The following is a 24,610-nucleotide window of genomic DNA, read 5'->3' on the forward strand; positions in this document are numbered from 1 at the left end:
AATACGTCCTCAAAGCATTTTGATTTTTGCCTATGGGACTTAGAGTGATTTAGAAAGTGAGGATTTACCAGCCAAGGCAATATTACGTAGAGATCTCTCGATGAAGACGTCTACACCTGCTTTTCACACACGCTGCGTTTGCTCCCCACCTGAGAGGTGCATGGCTGCTGGGGGGATGACACGACACTGGGGAACCCATGTGGAAAAGGAGCTGTGGCTTCTTAATGTGGCTCCAACACACTCTGGAGTCTAAGCCCAAGACACAGGGCTCTGACTGAACTGCCTGTGGTCCCGTGCACTCAGCGCCAAGGCACAGCACTGCCTTCAATATGAAATGTGCTGAGCACTGGGCCTTTGACCGGCACCCAATAGGAGGCAGAGAGGGTCCAGCCGTGGAGCAGCCCCAATCGTCACGTGTCCAGTAAATCTTGAAACATCCTCACCGGGGCGATGAGATGCTATGCTCACAGCAGACCCCTTGCTAATGTGGTACAGCTCGAATTTCAGAACAGAAGTTTCCTTTCCATTAACTCCTATTTCTTTTCCTTTTAATTTCCCAATCAAAAATGACCAAGAGGGCTTCCCTGGTGGCACAGTGGTTGGGAGTCCGCCTGCCGATGCAGGGGATGCGGGTTCGTGCCCCGGTCCGGGAGGATCCCATGTGCCGCGGGGCGGCTGGGCCCGTGAGCCGTGGTTGCTGGGCCTGCGTGTCCGGAGCCTGTGCTCCACAACGGAAGAGGCCACAACAGTGAGAGGCCCGCGTACCGCAAGGGAAAAAAAAAAAAAAAAAGACCAAGAACTTTCCAAGGAGCCCTGGTAGTGCCAGGAAAGATGCCAGCCACCTCCTGTAAGCTAGGCTTCGGGGTGGCTCAGATAGGTCTCCCCGAGCGCCGGGGGTGGGAGAGGTGAGCCTGGAATGTTCCAGCAGTTGGGGGCCTCCCCCTGAAAGCAGATGGTTTATCGTTTTGTTGGTTTCAGGGACCCAATGCAGCAGAGAGGAACTGACAGGCAAACAAAGCCCCAGTGTCTCTTTGGCTCATTCCAAAAGGAAAGAGTGAAAGCAAATTTAAACCACGGAGCACCCTGGGGCGGAGCAAAGAGGCTCTGAGAGCATGCAGTCTGGCTGGGACGCCAGGCCTGGGCTCCGCTAGGCTCAGTGACAGTAAGCTTCATAGAGGACTTTACACAACACTCTGGGCACGTGCCCAAGTCTGACGAAACCCTGGGGGTGAGCAAGGCAGCTACGTGCACCCCTTTTACATTCCTGGACAGGCACACAGGGCACCCAAGTTAGAGGTACTGCTCACAGGACACAGCAGGAGCCAGGGTTCCTGAGGCCCAGGGCTCCTCCCACCACCGCCCGATGGGCAGGAACCAGGAAAGGACGGGGGCAAGTGACCACAGGAACTCACACATCATGACATGTGATACCTTACCCGTGATTATTCTCTGGCTGAGGTATCCCTGTCTTAAATGATACAGATAGAAGAATCTTAAGAATCCACCCTCCCCCTTTCAAGTCGCTTAAGACGGGGGACTTATTTGCTATACAATTCAGAATACTACTTAACTGACTTTCCCTGCTAGCCATGCACCTGCATCTCTATCTATACGCATGCACGTGTGTTCCTATGGGCTGTACAAACCAAGTATGAAAGGACCACGTGAGCAGACCCTGTCCTCTAGAGCTGTAGGCGGAACGCACACATGGACAGTTACGACGCTGACAGGAAAACTAGCAAGTACATACCCAGCATTCAGAGAGGACAGAGTAGCGACTGGAGACTGACTGACAGATGGACGGCCTGGCCCCACTGTGCTCTCAGCACCCAGGAGACCAGTGTCCTTGGTCACTGCCTTCCCTGCTTTATAAAAAAGCCTGTCTTTTTTTTTTTAGTGCCAAATAATACTGTTTTTCTTCTTTCTTTATATTCCTGCAGATTAAGAGTTCCTGTATTCTTTGATTTCATATATAGCAGACTTCTACGTCTGTAAATGAATGTGTGTACAGTATATATATATAAAATGTGCTATAATCTTTACAAATATAATCTAATCACCTGGATTTTTTTTTTTTTTTTGCGGGGCGCGGGCCTCTCACTGTTGTGGCCTCTCCCGTTGCGGAGCACAGGCTCCGGACATGCAGGCTCAGCGGCCATGGCTCACGGGCCCAGCCGCTCTGTGGTATGTGGGATCTTCCCGGACCGGGGCACGAACCCGTGGTCCCCTGCATCGGCAGGCGGACTCTCAACCACTGCGCCACCAGGGAAGACCCATCACCTGGATTTTTAATAAACGTGTAAATACACATATCATTTAAAAGGACCTTTCCACAAATGGAAAGATATACCATGCTCATGGATTGGAAGAATGAATATTGTTAAAATGACCATACTACCCAAGGCAATCTACAGATTCCATGCAATCCAATCAAAATACCAATGGCATTTTTCACAGAAATAGGACACTCCTAAAATTTGTATGGAACAAAAGACCCCAAATAGCCAAAGCCATCTTGAGAAAAAAGAACAAAGCTGGAGGCATAACACTCCCTGACTTCCGACTGTATCTCAAAGCTACAGTAAACAAAACAGTTAGTACTGTCACAAAAACAGACACAAAGATCAACAGAACAGAACAGACAGCCCAGAAAAAAATCCATGCATAAGTGGTCAACAAAGGAGCCAAGGATATACCATGGGGAAAGGACAGTCTCTACAAGTGATATTGGGAAAACTGGACAGTCATATACAAAACAATGAAACTGTATCTACACCATACACAAAGATCAACTCAAAATGGATTAAAGACTTGAACATAAGAGCAGAAAAAATAAAACTACTAGAAAAAAACACAGGCAGTAAGCTCCTTGACATCAGTCTTGGCAATGACTTTTTTGGATTTGACACCCAAAGCACAGGCAGCAAAGGCAAAAATAAACAAGTGAGAATACAGCAAACTAAAATGCTTCTGCAGATTAAAAGATATAAACTACTATGTATAAAAAAAATAAGCTACACAGATATATTGTACAACACAGGGAATAAAGCCAATATTTTATAACTATAAAAACTATAAATGGAATATAACCTTTAAAACTGTGAATCATTGTGCTGTATACCTGTAACATATACTATTGTACATCAACTATACCGAAAAAAAAGGAAAAAAATCTTCTGCACGGAAAAGGAAACCATCAACAAAATGAAAAGGTAACCTACTGAATGGGAGAAATCATTTGCAAATCATGTATCTGACAAGGGGTTAATATTCAAAATATATAAATAACTCATACAACTCAATAGCAAAAAAACAAAACAATCTGATTAAAAAATGGGCAGAAGATCTGAATAGACATTTTCCCAAAGAACACATACAGATGGCCAACAGGGACATGAAAAGGTACTCAACATCACTAATCATCAGGGAAACGCAAATCAAAACCACAATGAGATATCACCTCATAACTGTTAGAATGGCCATCATCAAAAAGCAAGAAATAACAAATGTTGGAGAGGGTGTGGAGAAAAGGGAACCTTTATGCACCATTGGTGGGAACGTAAATTGGTGCAGCCACTCTGAAAAACAGCATGGAGGCTCTTAAAAGTTAAAAATAGAACTACTATATGATCCAGCAATTCCACTTCTGGGTATTTATCAGAAAAAAATAAAAATACTATCTCGAGGAGATCTGCACTCCTATGTTCACGGCAGCACTATTTACAACAGCCAAGACACGCAAACAACCTAAGTGTAAGTGTCCACCGATGAGTGCAATGGATAAAGAAACTGTTACACACACACACATACATACACACACACAATGGAATATTATTCAGCTGTAAAAAAAGAATGAAATCTCGTCATTTGTGACAACATGGATTGAGGGCATGACGCTAAGTGAAATAAATCAGAGGAAGACAAATGACATACGATTTCACTTCTATGTGGAATCTTAAAACAAAACAAAACAAAACAAAAACAAAAACAAACTGATAGACACAGAGAACAGATTAGTGGTTGCCAGAGGCGGGGTAGGAGGTGGGCCAAATGGGTCAAGGGGTTCAAAAGGTAAAAATTTCCAGTTACAAAATAAATAAGTCATGGGCAATGTTCCTGTAAAACAACCAAATGTAAAGAAGGCTGGCAAGTGTGCCACCCCTTTCGTCAGGCGGGCCATCCTTAGAGGTGTGACAGTCAGTACCTGCAAGTCTGCAAGCTCCATGGTGGTCTTTCCTTCGAGGCACAGGGCCTGTGCAATGAAGGCATGTAGATCCTCCAGACAGAGGGTGTCCACCTGCGTGGGAGAGAGAGCCAGCGTCAGCCCCAGGAAAACCAGCTCGGACCAAATATAGGCAGGGGACACATGCATGTGCGCGCGCGCACACACACACACACACACACACACACACACACACACACACACACACACAGAGGCAGCACAAGAGACGCCAGTGGAGGTGAGCAGGGTCTTTTCTCCCACTACCCACAGTCCCTGGTGTGAAAATCTCCACGACACCTAGGGCCAAGCTGGACTGGGGAGCCTGTTACTCATTAGCAAGGCAGAACGCTCCAGAGCGCCTGGGGAAAGCCTGAGCTATGACCAAGTCTAAGTCTTGGAGCAACACAGGTCATCAAGTTTTGACACATATTTCCAGAACTGACAATTCAGGGGTTTGCAGACGGAGAGCACCCACAGCTGGCCTGAGCCAGAGTGATCAGAGCTGGGATAAACACCCACCCTTGCCAGCCCCAGACATCAACTGTGTCCTCAGATCCCAGTTTAAAGGAAACCAGGATTCCCCAGATATGAGTCCCCTCCCATCCTTTGTGGAATCAAAGAGTCTAACCAAAGTGTAAGTGAGAAGCAAGGAGAGACAGAGATATGGAGAAAGAGATGGACCCTGGAAAGGAGGAGGGGATGGAGATCAAAGACGGCGCCAGGCCCGGCCATCGGCAACACCTCTGCACCCTCCTCACAGGGTCACAAGGCTCAGCCACCAAATGCCACCCTGGTCCCGTCACTGTCCATTTCCATGTTTACTCCAAAATAGTTGCTGCCTTTGTATAAATGACAGCTGTAATTATTTCAGGGAAAAACCAAGAAATCTACAAACGTGCAGCACTCGTGACCAAGAAAAAAGATCCCCATCCACAGAAGCAAGGCCAAGCAGGAAGTATTTTTTTTAAACCCATAAACCCTCACCTCTCTCTGCTTAGACAGGTTTGTCAGCAGTTAGTTCTACTTCTTGCCATTAGCAACTTCTGCAGAAGGCTGATTTTAAAAGACACTACCTATGAGAAAGGAATAACTCTTTCATGTCCTATTTTTTTCAGTTAACCTATTTCATACTCTGCCACCACCTTTGTAATTAACAAATCTGTAACATATCAGAGGAGGCAAGTCTTAGTAATACCAATTTTTTAGAATTTTGTATAATGGATATTATTATTATAAAGTATTTGCTCCAGTATAGATTATAAAAAATATGTAAACTTTCTATGATGCAAACTTACACTCCCAGGAAAGCTTCTCAGATAAGCCTCTGATAAAAAATGCTGCTGACTTGGAGGTACGAATCCAAGTGAACAAAAGAGAGGGTTTTGTTTCTCTACAGGTTCTGTGCACTGAACAGTATGTAGTTAACCCGTATAGCACATCAAAACATCTAATATAACCTTAACTATATAAAAGTACAGTATTTTTTAAAAATTACCTTTTTAGTCTTATGAATCCTGAGAGAAGTTATCCCCGTGAATAATAGCACAGTACAGTACCTTTTGATCTGAGGGACAACGCTGATGTGTCGATTTGTTTTCTAGTTTTAAAAAGTTCCAATTTGAATGTGTCCTTGCAAGTCAAGCCAACACTGAGTCTATCTCATGCTGACTTACTTACACTAAAGAGATGTTCACTGAAAAGGCAGTTACTAGTGTAAAGAAGGTAAAAGTAGAAGTTTTCCTGATGCTTGTCTTGCTTCAGGGTTATATAAATATGAGATGTAAAGTGACTGTTCTGTGATTTGGCATTTTTTTCCTGTTGGAAGTGGATTTTCATAACTAACGATCACTTGCACAGCTGACAAGAAAGCAGAGCTGTATCGGGTGACTGTGAATGGGTTCAAGGACTATCTCTACTGCTGGAAAAAAATAATGCAAAGCGTAGTCCTAGGAGCGCTGACACATGGCATCACTATCCGTATGTTCACAAGGAGTGCTGAGAAGAAAACCACTGATCCTTCTGGAGGAGAAAACTCAGTTATTGGTCATCTACCACTTCCCAATTCCCTCTATGGGTCCACCTCAGCCACCTGTAGATTCATAAACAATTGACAGAAAATATTAACTGACAATACATGCATGTACATTTAGTAAAAATGTAAAAAGAAATATATTTTTACATTTAAATACTAAATAACCCTGCCATCATTTATTGATTTACACTTTGCTGAGTCTGGTGCAAATAAAGGAAAATTCTACTCAAAACTAAAGTTGATACAGGTGCATGTGAAACCAATAAAGAAGCAATAAAATCTCTAAGGGTGATTTAACTATATATACCACGTTTGTACAAAATGCAAAATACAGGACTAGCTATAAAATGACAGATGACTTTTAGAAAGGAAAAATCAGTATATGATTCCCCTGAAATGTAATTCTACCATAAGTTTCTTAAAGACAATGAATTCAGGTTTGAAAAACAGAAACATAATTTTCTATTCCAGACAAATGAAAACTTGATAGTTACGGCAAAGCAGACGCAGACCTATCACCTACGGAGACCAGAGGAGGGGACAGCTACTGGGGATCAGGAAAGCTGGTAAGAAGGTCTACATGGCTAAAGAAACAGACACTTGATGGCAAAGGACCTGTACAAACAGTTCAGCTGGGGAAGGGAAGCAGGAGATGGAAGGTATTTAAGCCCTTCTTTTGTTGAGGCGTCCCCACGTTATCATGCACGTGGAAACTAATAAGAGGCGAATGTTTTCAGTGGCCCTTGTAAGCTCCCTGCATAAACTAACAAACCGCACGAACGAGGAGCTGGCGGCACCTCCCCACGCGTGGCTGTGGCCTTCTCCACCCCGTGCGTGGCCCAGCTCCGCGGGTGGGGGTGGCTGACAGCGGCAACCACCCTGGTGGGCTTTTCTCTGGGCACCTGTGCAGGACACTTCTCGCCTTCTACAGAATGCCTGGCCAGTAGCCTCAGGAAGAAGGTGTGATCCCGTTCGCAGGTTGAAAAGCGAACGTTTGTTAGATGACTTAGGAAAGTTGAAGTAGTCTCCCTTGGTAGCTCTGTGCTTCTGAGAAGAGCTGTGACTCTAGCCAGGTCAGCCGGACTGCAGCGCTGGACCTTCTCACCATTACGTGAAACCCCACCAACAGGAACCACCACCCACATAGGGACACAGGAACAGTCCAGAGCCCAAAAAGCTCAGCAAGCGTGAGCAAAGTGCAACAGGGCTCCTGCATGGGTCAGACGCCTCAAGTCTCCATCACACTTAGGTGCAGCGCCCACCTCTAAGTCCGGCAGCAGACGGGGCTTCTCAAATGTACGCCCACACGGAACCCTCACTTGAGTCTGAGCATTTGGAAGGACTGGAGTTTATAGAACAGACACTGGGCAGAGATGGTGCAGGGGACCAACCCACGGCTACATCCCAGAGCACCACATCCCACCAAAGGCGAGGGCCAGGAGTGAGGGGTGACAGCAGCAGCTTCGACAGGAAAGGAGGTTACCTGCACAAAGAGGTAGATCAGGAGGCAGCACAACGCTTGAAAGGGGCTCTCGACCACCTGCAGCTCTTCTCGCGAGGAGGAAAGGTCAAAACAGGCCAGGAGTGTGTCCAAGCGCTGGGCCTGTAGTCCTGCCTCTTGGCTCAGCCACAGCAGCTTCAAACTAGGCGTTCCCCCTAGTTAGAGGAAAGTCCATTTACCGTTATTCTTCGCACTAGCAGGTTATGACACGCGTCTGCAGAAATACGATAAAGGAATAAAGGGCACTAACCTCTTCCCTTCCCGATATCCGTGGGCTTTAAAGTGTAAAGCAACTGGAAATAAACATGAACAGAACTTCCTGGTTTAAACAAGCAGACACCCTAAAAGGTCAGCATATATGTATTTCACTGAAACCAGTCTTCTTTTTTTAAATGGCTACATTGTGGGGGAAGAGGGCTTTTTCCTACCCGTGTTGCTCGCTGTACTGTCTTAGGGCGTGAGACACAGCACAGCTGCGATGGGGTGCTTGGTGGAAACACCACCTATTTGCTGTTAGTTTGCTGTTATTTCCCCAGACTAGTGGTTTTCAAACTTCATTGTGCAGAAGAACCAGCTGCCAAAATTGTAAAAAATACATTTCCTGGGGTCTGTATGCAGAAATTCTGCTTTGCTAGGTAAAGTACCTGGGAGTCTGCACTGAACAAACTAGAGACTGGGATAAGCAGGGCACCTGTGAGCCCCATGCTTTGGAAAGCACATCCCTAGAACTATTAAACAGAAATTCCTAAAATATTAAAATTCTACTAAATTTGTGTTTTATTCCTACATTTCATATATATGTTTAAATTATTAAAATCAAAGAAAAGAAAAACTTCTCACTCATTTACCCAAGTCACCATCAATGGCAGCACCACAGCAGCCCTGCTCCTTCTGCCCAGAGGGGCCAGGCCTGGGCTGGGCCAGGTCCTGCCAAGAGCAGCAGCTGTGACTTTCTGTAGGTCCTGTGGCTGTAAGGCATCCTCAAGTGCAAGGACGGCTGGACCTAACCATCCCACAGCTTCACTAAGAAAACAAAACTCACTAACCAAATGGTATCAGAATTAAGTGACTCAAAAAAGTAAGTTCTTCCCCTTTTCTGTTTATGCTTCTCACAATGTCATTCAATATTCTCAGGTGTGTATTTCCCACCATCAGAAATGAAACAGCCCAGCAAAAGTCACTTGCATTTCTGATATGGCTGAAGTGTTCCTTCCTCCCCAAAATACTTTTTCATTATTTATTAAATCATCTTTTCCCTTGGAAGAAAGAAAATGAAGGTAATTTTGTTTTGGCAAAAACAAAAAAAACCAACGGCACTAGTCTTTAAGATAGAAATATTATTCCAAGAGAATCACAGGGTCAGCTATTCCTTCTTAGAAACACGCTTTTCCGGAAAACAATCATCTTGCAGGGGTCTGCAAATAGCAGCCTGTGGGCAAAATCCAGCTCATTGTCTGTTTTTGTACAGCCCATGAACTATTAATGACTTTCACATTTTTTAAATAGTTGAAAATAGCAAAGTAAAAAGATTTCACAATATGAGAAAATTGTGTAACTCTGCCAGAAAAGATCAAGGGTAGCCCTTACACTTTACCCAGAGTTCCATGGGCAGCTGGGATGTTCCAAAGAACAGTCCAGAGATCTCAGCAGGTGACCTGGTCTGTAGGTCACCAACTACAATACACTGCCTCTGAAACACATCAGTTTCAAAAACCAAATTCTGTCACTTGGCAAAGGTTTTTGCCTGAATCCGTGGACAGACAGGAAAGTCTCAAGGCTTTTCGGAGCAACCGAGCCCTGGAGGGGCACGCAGACGGACAAGGGAAGTGGTCATTTCTGTGAATGACAACTTGGAAGACTGTCTGAGATGCCTGGGAGGACCCACCCCAGGGTGGAGGCTGCTGGATGCCTCACTAGTAACAAAGCAATGGTCCGGAGTGTGCTTTTACAGCTATAAGTGCACGAGTGAATGAACACACTCCTCCACTCTAAGCCATGGCATTTCTGTGTGCTTTCTATATGGAAATAATGTAATCGCTGGGTTTTAGAGTTATCCTATGATTATTCTCCTTGCATGTTCCTAGGGTAAGAAACCATAAAACTGGTCTGTGTGCATTCTGAGAACGAGAGAGGTGACACTTCCAGAAATTAACCTGCATACACTGTGTGTCTCAAGTTTACTTATGAAGGTTTTAATTCATAAGTCTGATTTAAATGAATATTTATTTAGCATTCTGTTTGAAAGAGCACCCCTGGCCAAAAAAGGACAAAATAAAAAACGCTGACTACTCACATGCAAACTGAATCTTTATTCTGGTTGGATAAACTTCAGTAGCTTATTTACAATAAGTAAAAAAATTCATTCAGATATAAACGGACTAGAATGAGTTGACATCTCAATATATTAAACTCTAAACTTCCATGGATGAGCTAATTTCATGCTTGCAAAATGACAGTGTTATACTGCTTCTACCTAATACATTCAAAATATAGTGAATTAGGTATAAAAAGCAGTCAGTGCAAAATTCAACCACTGGCTTGTGACTCATACGTGTATTTGTAACATTTAGTTGACAAAGCTTCCAATTATCTTTACAAATGGAAGAAAAACACGACTGAGGTTTTAAATCCATTTATTCTAATCCACAACATCAGGGAGGTGACTTCAGAGGATGGGGCCCTGACAGCATCTCCTCACAAGGAGCACATGCTCTCACCCACAGAGCAGGTTGGTGACCTCCAGTTACCACCCACAGAAACCTCCAAGATGTGACAACACTTTTTTCACCTGTATTAACAAGTGTCAAGATGGAAACCTTCAAGAGTACATGTTAAGAGGAGCTGAAACAAGAAAACTTCACTATAGTTGTTTACCAAATGATGGAAGGAGTCAAATATAGCCCCTTCTTGTCATAAAATATACCACTCCACCTCATTTCATTTTATAAAATAGTCTTCTAAGATGATCTGCAAGATTCTAGTGAGTCAAACATCTTTACATAGCCAAGAAATACTAAGTTTAGTCACTGATTCTTGAACAACACTTTAAAAAAATCATTCTATTGGGTTGGCCAAAAAGTGCCCTCAGTTTTTAAGTAAAAATGAAAGACACATTATTCATTTTCACCAAGAACTTTATTGAACAATGTATTCACCCTTTTGTTCCACTACCTTCTGCCATCTTTCAGGCAACTTCATAATTCCATCTTCCCCAAATTTTTATCTTTTTGAGCAAAGAACTGTTCCAGGTGCCTTTTACAGTCTTCCAGGGAATGGAAATTTTTTCCATTAAGAGAATTTTGTAAAGACCAAAATAAATGGAAATCCAAAGGTGCAATGTCTGGTGAATACAGAGGATGAATCAGAACTTCCCAGCCAAGCTGTAACAGTTTTTGCCTGGTCATCAAAGAAACACGCGGCCTTGCGTCATCCTGATGAAAGATTATGCATTTTCTGTTGACTAATTCTGGATGCTTTCCGTCGAGTGCTGCTTTCAGTTGGTTTAATTGGGAACAGTACCGGTTGGAATTAATCGTTTGGTTTTCCGGAAGGAGCTCATAATAAAGGACTTCCTTCCAATCCCACCATACACACAACATCACCTTCTTTGGCTGAAGACTGGCATTTGGTATGGTTGGTGGTGGTTCATTTTGCTTGCCCCACGATCTCTTCCGTTCCACATTATTGTACAGTAACCACTTTTCATCACCTGTCACAATTTGTTCTAAAAACGGAATGTTTTCATTACATTTCAGTAGAGAATTACATGTGGAAATACGGTCAAGAAGGTTTTTTTCGCTTAACTTATGTGGAACCCAAACATCCACATAACCAGCTGGTGCAAATCATTTTCAGCTCTTGACTTGGATATTTTGAGCATGTCGGCTGTCTCCTGCATGGAATAACGTTGATTGTTCTCAGTTAATGTCTCGATTTTATCCTACCAACTTCAACTGGTTTACCCGACCGTGGAGCATCATCCAGTGAGAAATCTCCAGCATGGAACTTCGCAAACCACTTTTGACACATTCGATCAGTCACAGCACCTTTTCCATACACTGCACAAATCTTTTTTTGCATTTCGGTTACATTTTTACCTACCTTGAAATAATAAAGCAAAATATGCCAAAAATGTTGCTTTTTTCCTTCCATCTTCAATGTTAAAATGGCTACACAAAAATTCACCAATTTTGGTAAGTCTTTTATTAAACGCATGCTGATATGACAGCTGTCACATACAATCTAACAGAACTGTTTTGAATGAAGTTAAAGATAACTAAGTGCTACTAGAGCCACCTTATGGAAAAAACGAATGAACTTTTGGCCACCCCAACAGACACACAAATTACCAATTAGATACGTGCAATCAGCTTTCCTAGGTTTGTAAAATAAGGATATGCTTATTATGACTAAAAAATGGCTCTGTGAAGAAAAAAGAAATCATCTACACTTTGTCTAAAGAAGAATCTCCAGTTCTAGAGCTAGAAAGCTATTTCAAATGCTTCCCTGTTATGTGGTCCAAGACACCACAAAATGCAGAACATCCGTCAGTGAAGTGTGATGAATGAACAAACACACATGGACGCAAGGATCCTGTAAGGGTCGTCTGGGCAAAGGAAGCGAAATTTCAAGGTACACCCTTCTTGTGTTACCAGGAACATCATCTTTCATGACATATTGTAATATCTATACAATTATAAACGTAATATAGCTAGTACATCTGGATGTGTGTATATGTACACACACATTAAGATGGGGATGTGGATGGAATATATGCATGTAAATGAGCTCCATGAATAAAATATACTAGTAATGAAATTAATTTTTCTGCTCCCTGGCTGGTCATTTATAATTCTTTCCCCCTTTTAACTCTTACCTAATTTTTAGGTAATCTTTATAATTTTTCTGCTCCCCTTCTGTCTCCTTTCCACTTTGTTAAAAAACATCTGATTTATTTTTTATTTCCACCATTTAAGAAAGCAAGTGTTAAATCACGTGTGCTGTTAGAGGAAAAAGTCTTTTCTTCTACATTGGCGACTACATGGGGAGACTCACTGAAAATGTAACATCCATGATACCAACCTAATGGCACCATCTCAGGAGAACAAGAAGGATCAGACACGGTCTCCCCTAGAGCAACAGCTCTAGCAGCGCCGCTGGCCTGGCTGGAAAGGATGGCTTTAATCAGGCAGCAAGGACACCTTGCACCTGTGCACAAGGGGCCTGCCACGGTGAGGATCAAGCAGCAGGAGTCCACTGGTTTTACTCCCACATGTCAGGGTGAGGTTGGAAAACACCCGAGACGGGAATTAGCTAGTCCATTTTCCAATTTAGTCTAAAACCACTTGGCATTTTTCCTCATGGATATAGAAAGCTATTTACATAAAAATCTTGTCATCTTGTATCACGACTAACATAAGCATGAACAGAGTAATTCATCTAAACCACCTGCAACAAAAGTTCAAGATCCCATTTCCGTTTCCTAGTGATGGCAGACGTGCCGTCCCCAGCCCCTTCTGGAAGCAGAGTCCCAGCTGCAGGCTGGTGTGCCACGCGCACAAAGCTGTGGCTCGCAGGACCCAGAAGCAGCCTCTCTGAGAAACGAATGACTTCTAGAGCTTACTAAAGCCTTATGTGGAGTGGTTTCTAAAATTAACTCCTAATAATGAATAACCAAATATTCTCCATAATTCAAATGAGGACAAGAACTATCACAACCACTTTCCACATTATTTTTGGAAAGATCCTATAAAATGAAAATTACATATATAGCAGAACATTTCTGGGAAACGGTTTTGGCTATCCTTTAAAAATACTTCTTGCTGTAAAACCAAATGTCAATTCATCTTAATTTGTTTTTGTGATAAGCACCTTTTTAGGTCTGAGTATATCACTCACCAACTGAGAGAGTAAGGAAATATTCCTTCAACTTCTCTCCCTATACAATTCCACTTATAAGAAAAATGTTTTGCAGTGTTCAATCCTTATTTGGTAAATTATAGGCTTGAGCGATAGAAAATAATAGTGACTTAAGAGAATTTAATACATACAAAAACGGAATATAAAAGTTTTGAAAAGTATTTGTTTTCCAAAACATAACGAGGGCCACTAAAATAAACCCTAAAGCCCTCTTCTTCAGCTGTCTGTACGTAAAACACTATCTGCTACAAGCATGCTTGACCTTTTTCAGATACTAAGAACTCACAGGAAGGAAGGATTTACTTCAACTAATTTTTAGGAGAACTTTGTTTTTTCCTCCCCTCCCATCATGTGTTTTAAGATACCTCCCTTGAAAAAACTTTTTTTCCAGTTAAAATAACTTTTCTTCGCCTCCCCTCCCCAGTTCCTCAAGCCCACTTTCAGTGGTGGGAACAAGACGAGAACTGACTCAAACAGAGTAGCAAGAACCCAGCCTTGTTAGTTGGGTGGGTTTCACTGAGTGACGGCCAGGCGTCAGGTCCTGGGGCCCCACCCATGACGACCTTTCTTCCCCCCCCACCCCCCCGCCCCGCATGCACCTTGAGCAGTGGGAGGGGAACGAGGCAGGAGGATTCGGCAGACTGGCCCCGGGAAAATCGGTATAACGCCCTTTCCTCAGGTGTTTTAGAACTTTATTAGATACATTGCTCTGGGACCCACGGTAGAAATGAAAATTAGTACGTGTACAGTTCTGGAAAAGTATGTTTCCACAGAGATCAGTACTGGACTTGCATCACATCAACAAATCAATGATTTATTTCAATCAGGGCTGTCTGTACCTGGAATGCTCATCTGCAGAGGCCTGACGAGGTCCGGCTGCCTCAGTGGGTTCCCAGAGTACACAAACCACTCCTTGACAGTGGGGCAGGTGCTGGTACCACCTGAGTAAAGACAGCTGCATCAGTGGACATGCGTGAGTGCCAATTCATCACCAGGCTAACACTGCACCAGACCCACATTGGCCAGGACCAACTCCACGCTGGTGAGCACAGTGAGTTCTCACATCCAAGGTCACTGAGAGGCCTTGGGCTTCCAGCAGTGGGCCCCCTACCCTCTGATCTGACGGCCATCCGTTCATTCCAACAAGAATGATAACCTTGTGGGGGGGATGGCAGGATCACCCGGGTAAGTGATTACCAGGCAGAGAGGCAGCCACGGAGATGACTCCTGCAGCATTCTGCCTTCCTTCCTTCCCACCCTCCCACCATTCCAGAAAACATTTACAGAGAACTGGAGAAATAGGACAGTCCTTTCTGTTCTTAAATTCACTACTTTACACAACTATCAAGACTACTGTTATGTCAGACAATTCAGAAAGCTGATAAAAATAATCTAGAATTAAAGGCCTTTCTGTCTGTTGCTGGATTATTAATTGCTACAGAAGTTCAGCTGGCTTCCATCCTTGTACCATCCTCAGCAAAGCGGAGGTGGCGGAAGCCTGTCCTACTCAGCGTTCTCACTCAGCCTCTCCAAGCCATCAGCGTCTGGCTCCCCTGCGGCCTCCAGACCCCGTCCCCCCAGGGCCCTCTCCACACCAGCCCTGGCCTGGGGCCCACAAGGGGAACTCTTGGCCTTCCCCCTTCACGCTGGTACTGCCCTGGTGAAAGCAGGCTCCTCTCCAGTCTCATCCCCTTTCAAGCCATTCTCCATGTCAATGGGGCTTTTGGGGTTTTGCTTTTTTAAAAATGAAAATCTGACCAGGTCGGTCACTCTTTCTAATTAAGATTCCCCAACAGCTGCCCAGGGACCAGAAGCAAGTGCGGATCTCGGAGCCCAGCAACCGCCCAGGGCCCCTGAGTTGCTCTGGGGGTGGTGACCGGTTCCCAGGCGGCTGACACTGCTGGTCTGGGGACCCTGGAGAACCACAGCTCCGGCTCACGTGCCGTGCTCCACTCAGCGGCAGCCCCCCAGATCCCCAGGCTCACCTTGTCTTTTCTTACCTCTGCATTTGGTCTGCACTCTCTTCTCTGCCCGCCGCCCCCACTCCCCTTGATGGGCACTTGGTGAACTCCCCCTTTCCCTTTCCCTCACTCTCAGTTAGGCATCAGTCCCTCTAGTGTGGGGCCAGCGCCTCCCCCTGCACCCCCCAGCACCCCATGCCTCCCTCCCCTAGTTCTCTGGCCAGAGTCCCGCATATGCCTGCAATTTTCCCGTGGCTGCCCACCCTAACTGTGAGTTCCCCAGAGCAAGAACTGTGTCTTCTTCATATAAAACAAAGCCCAGAGCAAATATTCATTAACTGTTAAGTTTAATGAGCAAATTCATCTCAGTCTAAATTTCACGCATACCAAAAAATTTTTAAAAAGAAAGAAAATATGAGAAGTATTCTTGATGTTGTTAAAAACAAAACAATCCACTTTCTATATAATCCTCTTGGCCTAGGTTTCCATTACATTAAAAAACAGCCAGGGGGCTTTCCTGGTGGTGCAGTGGTTGAGAGTCCGCCTGCTGATGCAGGCGACACGGGTTCGTACCCCGGTCCGGGAGGATCCCACATGCCGCGGAGCGGCTGGGCCCGTGAGCCATGGCCACTGGGCCTGCGCGTCCGGAGCCTGTGCTCCGCAACGGGAGAGGCCACAACAGTGAGGGGCCTGCGTACCGGAAAAAAAAAACAACAGCCAGGGCTTCCCTGGTGGTGCAGTGGTTGAGAGCCCGCCCGCCGATGCAGGGGACACGGGTTTGTGCCCCGGTCTGGGAGGATCCCACATGCCGCAGAGCGGCTGGACCCGTGAGCCATGGCCGCTGAGCCTGCGCGTCTGGAGCCTGTGCTCCGCAACGAGAGAGGCCACAGCAGTGAGAGGCCCGCGTACCGCAAAAAAAAAAACGAAAAACAGCCAACTGAGTGAATACTGTCCTACTCATGCCAAGAGACAAACTTTAGGAGGTTTAGTAACTCACACTCAACCGCTGCCATTGATGAACCTAGCCTGCCAATTGACTCCTTGGGAATCACTAAAACATTCACAAAACCGCACTTCACACCGCGTGCAAGTGACCATCTTTCATCTAAAACTGTTCACAGCACAGAGGTTCAGAGTTGACACCTCAAAGTTTTAATTCTAAATAACACACAAAGAAAGTAAAGATAGGTTCACATTGGGCTCTGGTATCCTTTATTTAAAAACACCTGATAGGGGCTTCCCTGTGGTGCAGTGGTTAAGACTCCGCCTGCCAATGCTAGGGGACACGGGTTGGAGCCCTGGTCCAGGAAGATCCCACATGTCGCGGAGCAACTAAGCCCGTGCGCCACAACTACTGAGCCCGCGTGCCACAACTACTGAAGCCCGCGCGCCTAGAGCCCATGTTCTGCAACAAGAGAAGCCACCACAATGAGAAGCCTGCGCACTGCAATGAAGAGCAGGCCCCCGCTCGCCGCAACTAGAGAAAGCCCGTGCGCAGCAACGAAGGCCCAATGCAGCCAAAAAATAAATAAATGAATAAAAATTAAAGAAATAAAAAAAAATAAAAACACCTGACAGACCTTCTGTTATTTCCTTTCTTGTTAAGACCCAGGGAAGTCATCTTTTGGACAAATATTCCAAGAGAAATGCCACACAGCATCAGTCGTTCAGCTGCAATCCAGGAGGAAACAGCTGCCCATCGAGAGAGCCCAATAGGAGCTGTGAGCTCACCTCTGCGTCAGGCCCGGCAGAGAAACAGGCCCAAGGCCAGCACCAACAGCAAGATCTCTCTTCCCTCAAAATTTAGACCACCACTGATGCCCAATCCCCTCTTTCCTTATTATTTAGACCAGCACTGACACCAAATTCCCTCTTTTCTCCATAATTTAGACCATTGAGGGTTAAGTGAATATTAATTACAAAGTATTTCTTAATTAACAAAAGAAGGGAAGCTTTTGCTTTTACAATAAAACGGTTAACTGACATCTGATGAGTTTAACTGACTAGGTCTCAGCACAACAAACTATGTTGCTTAAAATGCAGTACTTACAGCTATCTACTTACAGAGCCTTGAATAGGAAACTCTTAATTTTCAAATAAAATTAACTAGCCAGAGGATAAAAGTTCAATCAGAACTGCTGATCTGAAGTTTCATTCCCTAAACAACATTTGATAAATTGTGGGGAAGGATACAGGAAAAGAGGGATAAAAACAAGCATCTTCTCTGAAGTGGAGGGCAGGTGTCTGCAGGTTCTTCTGCGTCCTGCCCTCACCTGGTGAGCTGCCCGGTGACAGAGACCCTCGATATGCCTTTGTTTCCTCCTTCTGCCAGAAGAGGGTAAAAAGGCAGTGCAGAGCAGCTAGAAAATGCTATCAACATGGCAGAGTAAGTCTGTAGTCTGGATAAGGTCTCTGTCCAGACCTAAACATTCATTTGGAAGCATTTTCACTGTTAATTCAGACTATGCCTACCACAGACACAGTTACAGCTCCCCACTCCTAAAAGCCACAGCCGGATGCAAAGTGTTACCTGAAATCTTCTTAAAATAAAAATAAATGCATTTTGCTTGAAAATGCTATAGTTTAGCACATTCTCTGGGGTACCACATAATTTCAGAGGTTTTAATCTGGTATGCACTTTGAAACAACAGCAGAAATGTTTGCAATAATTTGGTTTGTCTGAATTAAAATAATCTTCTTAAATACCTACACATCAAGAAAAAGAGAAGAGGAAATTGAGTTTGGTAATTTCTAAAAGAAAAGGTTGATTTTCTCATTTGTCTCATTTGAACTTTCAATTTGCTAGGCTCTGAGTTCAAAAGAGCAAAGTAAAAACTCAAGTAAAATTTCTTTGCTAGTTTTACTCTCTATTCACGCTATAACATTTTATACGGAAAACAGAAAAGTAGCATAATCAAACTTGTTCTTCTGCTATTCCCAAAGGACAGACACATTATACTGCTTTATAAAAGCTTCTAGTATAACTAAGACATTTTCCCCTGGGAGCAAAACTGTGGAACTGTCTACATGCCCAACCGCTCTCCCATAAAAACTCTTGATTATGCCAACACACACTCCCAGCAGTGCCCACTCCTCTCACACAACCTGGAGGGTCTGTGAGCACTGGGAGGGGAAAGAGAACGAGCAGAAGCAACGTCAACTTTAACCGCTCAAGTACTGTACTTTCAAGTTTGATAACAATCCTCCAGGCTTTAAAAAGTATACATATGTCCTTATGATCCTGTAATATTTTTTATATTGCTGGTTTAATCTGTAATTATGTGTGGCTTTAGTCCTTAAAAATACAGAAAAACTCCCCATTCTTTTTTGTATTCATTTGAAAAAAAAAGTCACCTTTTAGGTCAACCTCTAGGACTTGGATGAGCTGATGGCCTGTAGGCGCTTTGTAAAGGTGCCACACGGATGACATGACTCCCTAACCGCCCATCACAAGACTATCATTCTCCTGCAACTCCCATGGATTCCCAGAATGTCTGCTAAGTGAAAACGAGGAGAGAATGACAAGGAAAAAGGACAGTTAACCTTAATTGTTAAAGACTGCCATAGGCGTGGGCTCTTCTCCAGAGCTGCAAACCAGTGAGACAAGAGGAGGAGAGCAGAACAGAATCTGCCTTCTTGCATCTTTCTGAGTTCCTTCTATTTCCTAAAATATATCAAGTTTTATGGTGATTTAACCTAATCTTATCATTAGGGAGACTAAAAAACGGAGACAGAGTTAAAATCAGTGCTAAGAATGGGTATGAAGCCAAGGATGGGCTGAGGTCTGAGTTGATTTCAGGGTTTCTCCCTACTTTTGGCCATGATGCCATTGAGCTGTCTAAATACCATATATTCAACTATATAGAATACATGTAAGAGTGACAGCGACCAACCACTCCCTAAAGAGGCACCCTGCAACATTCCAGATGAACTGGAGTATCCAACAGATCCATCATCCAAATCTTGCCCATAATTAGGAGCTCTGAAGTATGAAGCCATCAATTCGGTGCTGTGCTTTGGCTCAGACCTCCAGCGCCCACAGCTGTGCACCTGCAGGAGCCCTAGTGCTGAGAGTCGATGACCGTGGAGTTAAAGGCAACTTTGATTCTAAACTCCAAACGAGTGGGCTCCTGCCTGCCAGTCAGACAGGGCTTAGAGACAGCTGCTTACCTAGTGGGATTTGAGAGACCATCGCTCTCCCTCCCATGTCTGAAATTCAACCATTAGGGTAATCCTTTTCTAAGGAATGCCTTGCTAAATGCAAGTACTCCTGAAAAGGTAACTTTTTTTTTTTTTTTTTTTTTTTGCGGTACGCAGGCCTCTCACTGCTGTGGCCTCTCCCATTGCGGAGCACAGGCTCCGGACGCGCAGGCTCAGCGGCCATGGCTCACGGGCCCAGCCGCTCCGCGGCAGTGGGATCTTCCCAGACCGGGGCACAAACCCGCGTCCCCTGCATCAGCCGGCGGACTCTCAACCACTGCACCACCAGGGAAGCCCAAAGGTAACATTTTAAACACACACTCAACACACATAATATCGGTCACCTAGCTCACCTGAGAAATCTGCCAGGTGTGGCAAAATGCCCCCGAACAGTCCCTGCCCTCTCAGCCTAGTGGGGAGGAGGGCCGCCGGACAACACCCATGTGAACAGGGTGCAAGTACGAACTGTAATAAGCTTAAGAATGAAAAGCACAAAGCTTCTTCAGAGGAAATCAATTTTGATGATGGCATAAGGGAGGAATCTGGGGGAGTTGGTTTTCAAGGGCATGAGGGACAAAGAGAACTGGTCAGAAGGATGGGTCATTTGTAAACATGTGGATGGACCTAGAGTCTGTCATACAGAGTGAGGTAAGTCAGAAAGAGAAAAATACCGTAGATTAACGCATGTATGTGGAATCTAGAAAAATGGTACAGATGAACGTATTTCCAGGGCAGGAATAGAGACGGAGACGTAGAGAATGGACATGTGCACACAGAGGTGGAAGGGGAGGGTGGGACGAATTGGGAGATGAGGACTGACATATATGCACTACCATGTGTAAAAGAGATAGCTAGTGGGAACCTGCTGTATAGCACAGGGAGCTCAGCTCAGTGTTCTGTGATGACCTAGATGGGTGGGATGGGGGGTGGGAGGGAGGTCCAAGAGGGAGGGGATACATGTATATGTATAGCTCATTCACTTCGCTGTACAGCAGAAACCAACACAACACTGTAAAGCAATTACACTCCAATAAAAAATTTAAAAAAAAGGATGGTCTGAGCCAGAAAAATAAATTTTGTATTTTTCAACATGGATTTGGTTTTTAAAGCAATGCAAGTGAATGAAATCACCTGTGGATAAAGGGGGCAAACCCAGCTTTGATGGCCTCCCACCAACAGAGCCACTGAGAACAGGAGCCAGGCCAGCAACCTGAGGCTTCCAGCAGGAATTCGACGGTCCAGGAGGAGCTTCAGGACGGAGAAGAGAAAGGCCCTGATGGAGAGAGGAAGGAGAGAGGGACACTTCTCCAAAAAAGCTGAGGTTGGAGTGGTGAAATGTTACCCAAATGCAGCAAAAACAAACCAGGAAGTAGAAGATGAAGAAACAGAACATCAGACCAGGAAGTGCAACATCTCTTAGCAGTTCCAATAAAGGAAAACGGACATATGGATGGGAGAAAAATGCATAAACATGCAGGATAAAACTCTCCAAGGGGAAAACAGTCACAAAAAAGGAACAAGAACCACACCAGCACTCAACGCCGTCAGCACCCGCAACACTAGAGGAGGGTGGGGTTGGCTGAGACAGGGCGGTCGTGCTGACGACTCTTCCCTCTCCAACAACTCTAGAAGCCACCGCCTTCTCGAGTGGACACTTTTTACCCTGAGGCACCGTGCAGACAGCAAGCTAGGGCGGAAGAGCCTGGCAGAACAAGCCCCTCTCTGAGAGGACGAGGCCGTCGTGACAGCAGGGGCTGCAGGCAGAACCAGGAGCTGGTGCCGTGCAGAGACGGCTCCAGAAGCCTGCAGCGGAGCGGGCTCGAGGTCCTGGTGGGCCCGGGGCAAAGCTCAGCGAGGCCGGACAAGACAGCCACGGGGAGCCCTGCTGACCCACCCAGGGCCCGCGGCCAGTGTACAGAGACGTTGCCAAACACCGGCACTAGGGTGACAACCCAGGAAGGCCCAGCCTCAGGAGCAGGGCCACTCCACCTCCTGAAATTCCCTATAAGGCAAGCCCTGAAAGGATTAGGTAAACGAACTGCCCGACAGGACAGAAATCAAGACCCTTCACAGATCCAAAATCGTCTAGAATACAATAAAAAATACTGGACATCAGAATAAGCAGAAATATGTGGACCCATTATAAGGAGGAAAAGTCAATAAACAGACACGGGCCCAGCAATGACAGGGATGACGGAATTAGTAGACAAGGACTTGAAAACAGCTACTGTGAACAAGTTTAAGGATTTAAAGGAAAACATGAAGACAGGGAAGAAAGAAATGGAAGATTGTTTTAAAAAACTGAAAAACACAATATCTGAAATGACAATTTCACCGGATGGGTTACCAGCAGATTAGACACTGCAGAGGAAAGACACTAGAAATGCGAAAATGACAACAAGAGTGACCTGAATTGAATCACAGAGAGAAGAGGCATAAAAACAAGCCTTGGTGCCTGAGGGACACTGTGAGGTGTGAACCAGGCACGTAACTGAAGGCCCAGAGTGATAGGTGAGAGAGATAGAAAAAGGTGAGCACCGTTTCATGAAATGTTGTTTTCTAAGTCAACAGGGAATAGAAATGGACCCAAAGAGCTCAAGAGTTGCAAGCAGAATAAACAGAGAGGAAACGACTCCAAAGCTCAGCTTGAACAGTGGCTGAAAACCAGCAATCAAGAAGAAACCCTAAGGACAGCCAGAGAAACACACACTTGCAACCCGTGGACACAACAGTCAGAAGGACAATCGTCAACTCATGAGAAACACAAGCCAGAGACAACAGAATGACACTCTGAAAGTGCCCAACAAAAACACCTAAAATTCTACATCCAGCAGAATTATATTTCTGAAATAAAGAGCAGCAGAGGGCTTCCCTGGTGGCGCAGTGGTTGAGAGTCCGCCTGCCGATGCAGGGGACACGGGTTCGTGCCCCGGTCCGGGAGGATCCCACATGCCACAGAGCGGCTGGGCCCGTGAGCCATGGCCGCTGAGCCTGCGCGTCCGGAGCCTGTGCTCCGCAACGGGAGAGGCCACAACAGTGAGAAGCCTGCGTACCAAAAAAAAAAAAAAAGAGCAGCAGAAATGGTGCACACAGAAGACCTCATCTCACCTATTAACTCCTTTAAAAGACAAATGACTGGGACTTCCCTGGTGGCACAGCGGATAAGAATCTGCCTGCCAATGCAGGGGACACAGGTTCAATCCCTGGTCTGGGAAGATCCCACATGCCGAGGAGCAACTAAGCCTGTGCGCCACGACTACTGAGCCTGAGCTCTAGAGCCTGCGAGCCACAACTACTGAGCTTGTAAGCCACAACTACTGAGCCCATGTGCCACAACTGCTGAAACCCACAAGGCCTAGAGCCCGTGCTCCACAACAAAAGAAGCCACCGCGATGCAAGAAGAAGCCCGCACACTGCAACAAAGAGTAGCCCCAGCTCGCCACAACTACAGAAAGCCTGCATGCAGCAACAAAGACGAACGCAGCCAAAAAAATAAATTATTCTTAAAAAAAAAAACAAAAAAACAACTGACTGTTCAAAGGAAGGGTTGGAAAACTTGGCTCATAGGCCAAATCTGGCTTGCTTGCTTTTATACAGTCTGAAAGCTAATAATGCTTTTCATATTGTTTTAAATGCCTGGAAAATTATCAAAAGAAGAATTTTCTGTGACACAGACCGATGACATAAAATTCAAATTTTGTGACATGGGAAAACTAGACAAAGCTTCACTGGCACAGCCACACCCTTCTGGATGTAGGTCCATGGCACTTGGCTCAGCAGGGCTCAGCAGTTGTTACAGACTGTGGGGCCCTCAAAGCCTAAAATATTTATTATCATCTGGTCCTTCACAAAAAAGTTTGCCAACCCATGGTTTAAAATAAAAATAAGAATTGTGTGTTATGGGATTTAAAACATATACATAATCTCAAAAGGTTACCTACTATGTTTCCACTTATGTGACATTCTCAAAATGACCAAAATGTTGAGTTGGAGGACAGACTAGTGGTCACCAGGGGACAGGGACAGAGGGCAGGGTACAAAGGGGCAGCATGAGAGAGTTCCCCTGTGGTGATGGACCATTCCTGTACCTTGACATGGGATAAAACTGCATAGAACTATACACATACCAAATGAATGGGTGGACAAAATGCTGAAAAGTGAATAATGTCTATGATCTAGTTAATAGTACTGTACCAATGTCAAATTCCTGGCTTTGATATTGTACTTTATTTTATAAGATGTCATCTTTGGGGAAGCTGGGTGAAGGGTACATGAAACCCTATGAGCTATTTTTTGCAACTCCCTTGAGTATATAATCATTTTAGAAGTTTTAAAAATATACAGAATAGCAGGGAGAATGCAAGTACACTGTTGTAAGGTTTTTACAATACACATTACGTGATATGATACGGAAGTCAAATTGTGACACGTTAAAGACATATATTATAAACCTTATAAAAACTGCTAAAAAAACAAGCAAACAAAAACAGGTAAATCTAATAATCCAAGTCTAATAATAAGCCAATACAAAACAAAATACTAAAAATTACTCAATTGATCCAAAAGAAGTCAGAAAAGGAGAAAATAAGGGAAAAAAGAACAGGGCAAAGAGCAAAATGAAGACTTAAACCCATGAAGACATTACATGTACTGTCAATAAGTACATTAAGTGTAAATGGCCTAAACAGTCCAATTAAAAGACAGAGATTGAAAGACTGTATATGCTGCTTAAAAGAGACATACTTTCAATATAAAGAAATAGTTTAAAAGTAAAA

The 24,610-nt window shown here is 44.6% G+C and overlaps 1 protein-coding gene across 12 annotated transcripts in view; it reads right to left on the reverse strand.

The window, feature by feature from the left end:
- FAM120B (family with sequence similarity 120 member B) overlaps window positions 1-24,610 on the reverse strand; it is a 116,338-nt gene that overhangs the window by 71,888 nt on the left and 19,840 nt on the right. For 10 of the 12 annotated variants that reach the window (XR_009543851.1, XM_060167983.1, XM_060167978.1 and 7 more), the window contains 3 exons: window positions 14,514-14,615; window positions 7,738-7,910; window positions 4,205-4,297 (listed from right to left, as the gene is read on the reverse strand). Coding sequence is in view for 11 of the 12 variants with exons in the window: in XM_060167983.1 (XP_060023966.1) it covers window positions 4,205-4,297; window positions 7,738-7,910; window positions 14,514-14,615 (368 nt within the window). In the remaining variant the exon portion in view is untranslated. Of the gene's footprint in view, window positions 1-4,204; window positions 4,298-7,737; window positions 7,911-10,886; window positions 11,480-14,513; window positions 14,616-24,610 lie in introns of those variants that run through there. The other 2 variants (XM_060167986.1, XM_060167987.1) reach the window with 2 other exon arrangements.

This window comes from Lagenorhynchus albirostris, chromosome 12 (assembly GCF_949774975.1).
Source record: "Lagenorhynchus albirostris chromosome 12, mLagAlb1.1, whole genome shotgun sequence".
Classification (NCBI taxonomy): Eukaryota; Metazoa; Chordata; class Mammalia; order Artiodactyla; family Delphinidae; genus Lagenorhynchus; species Lagenorhynchus albirostris.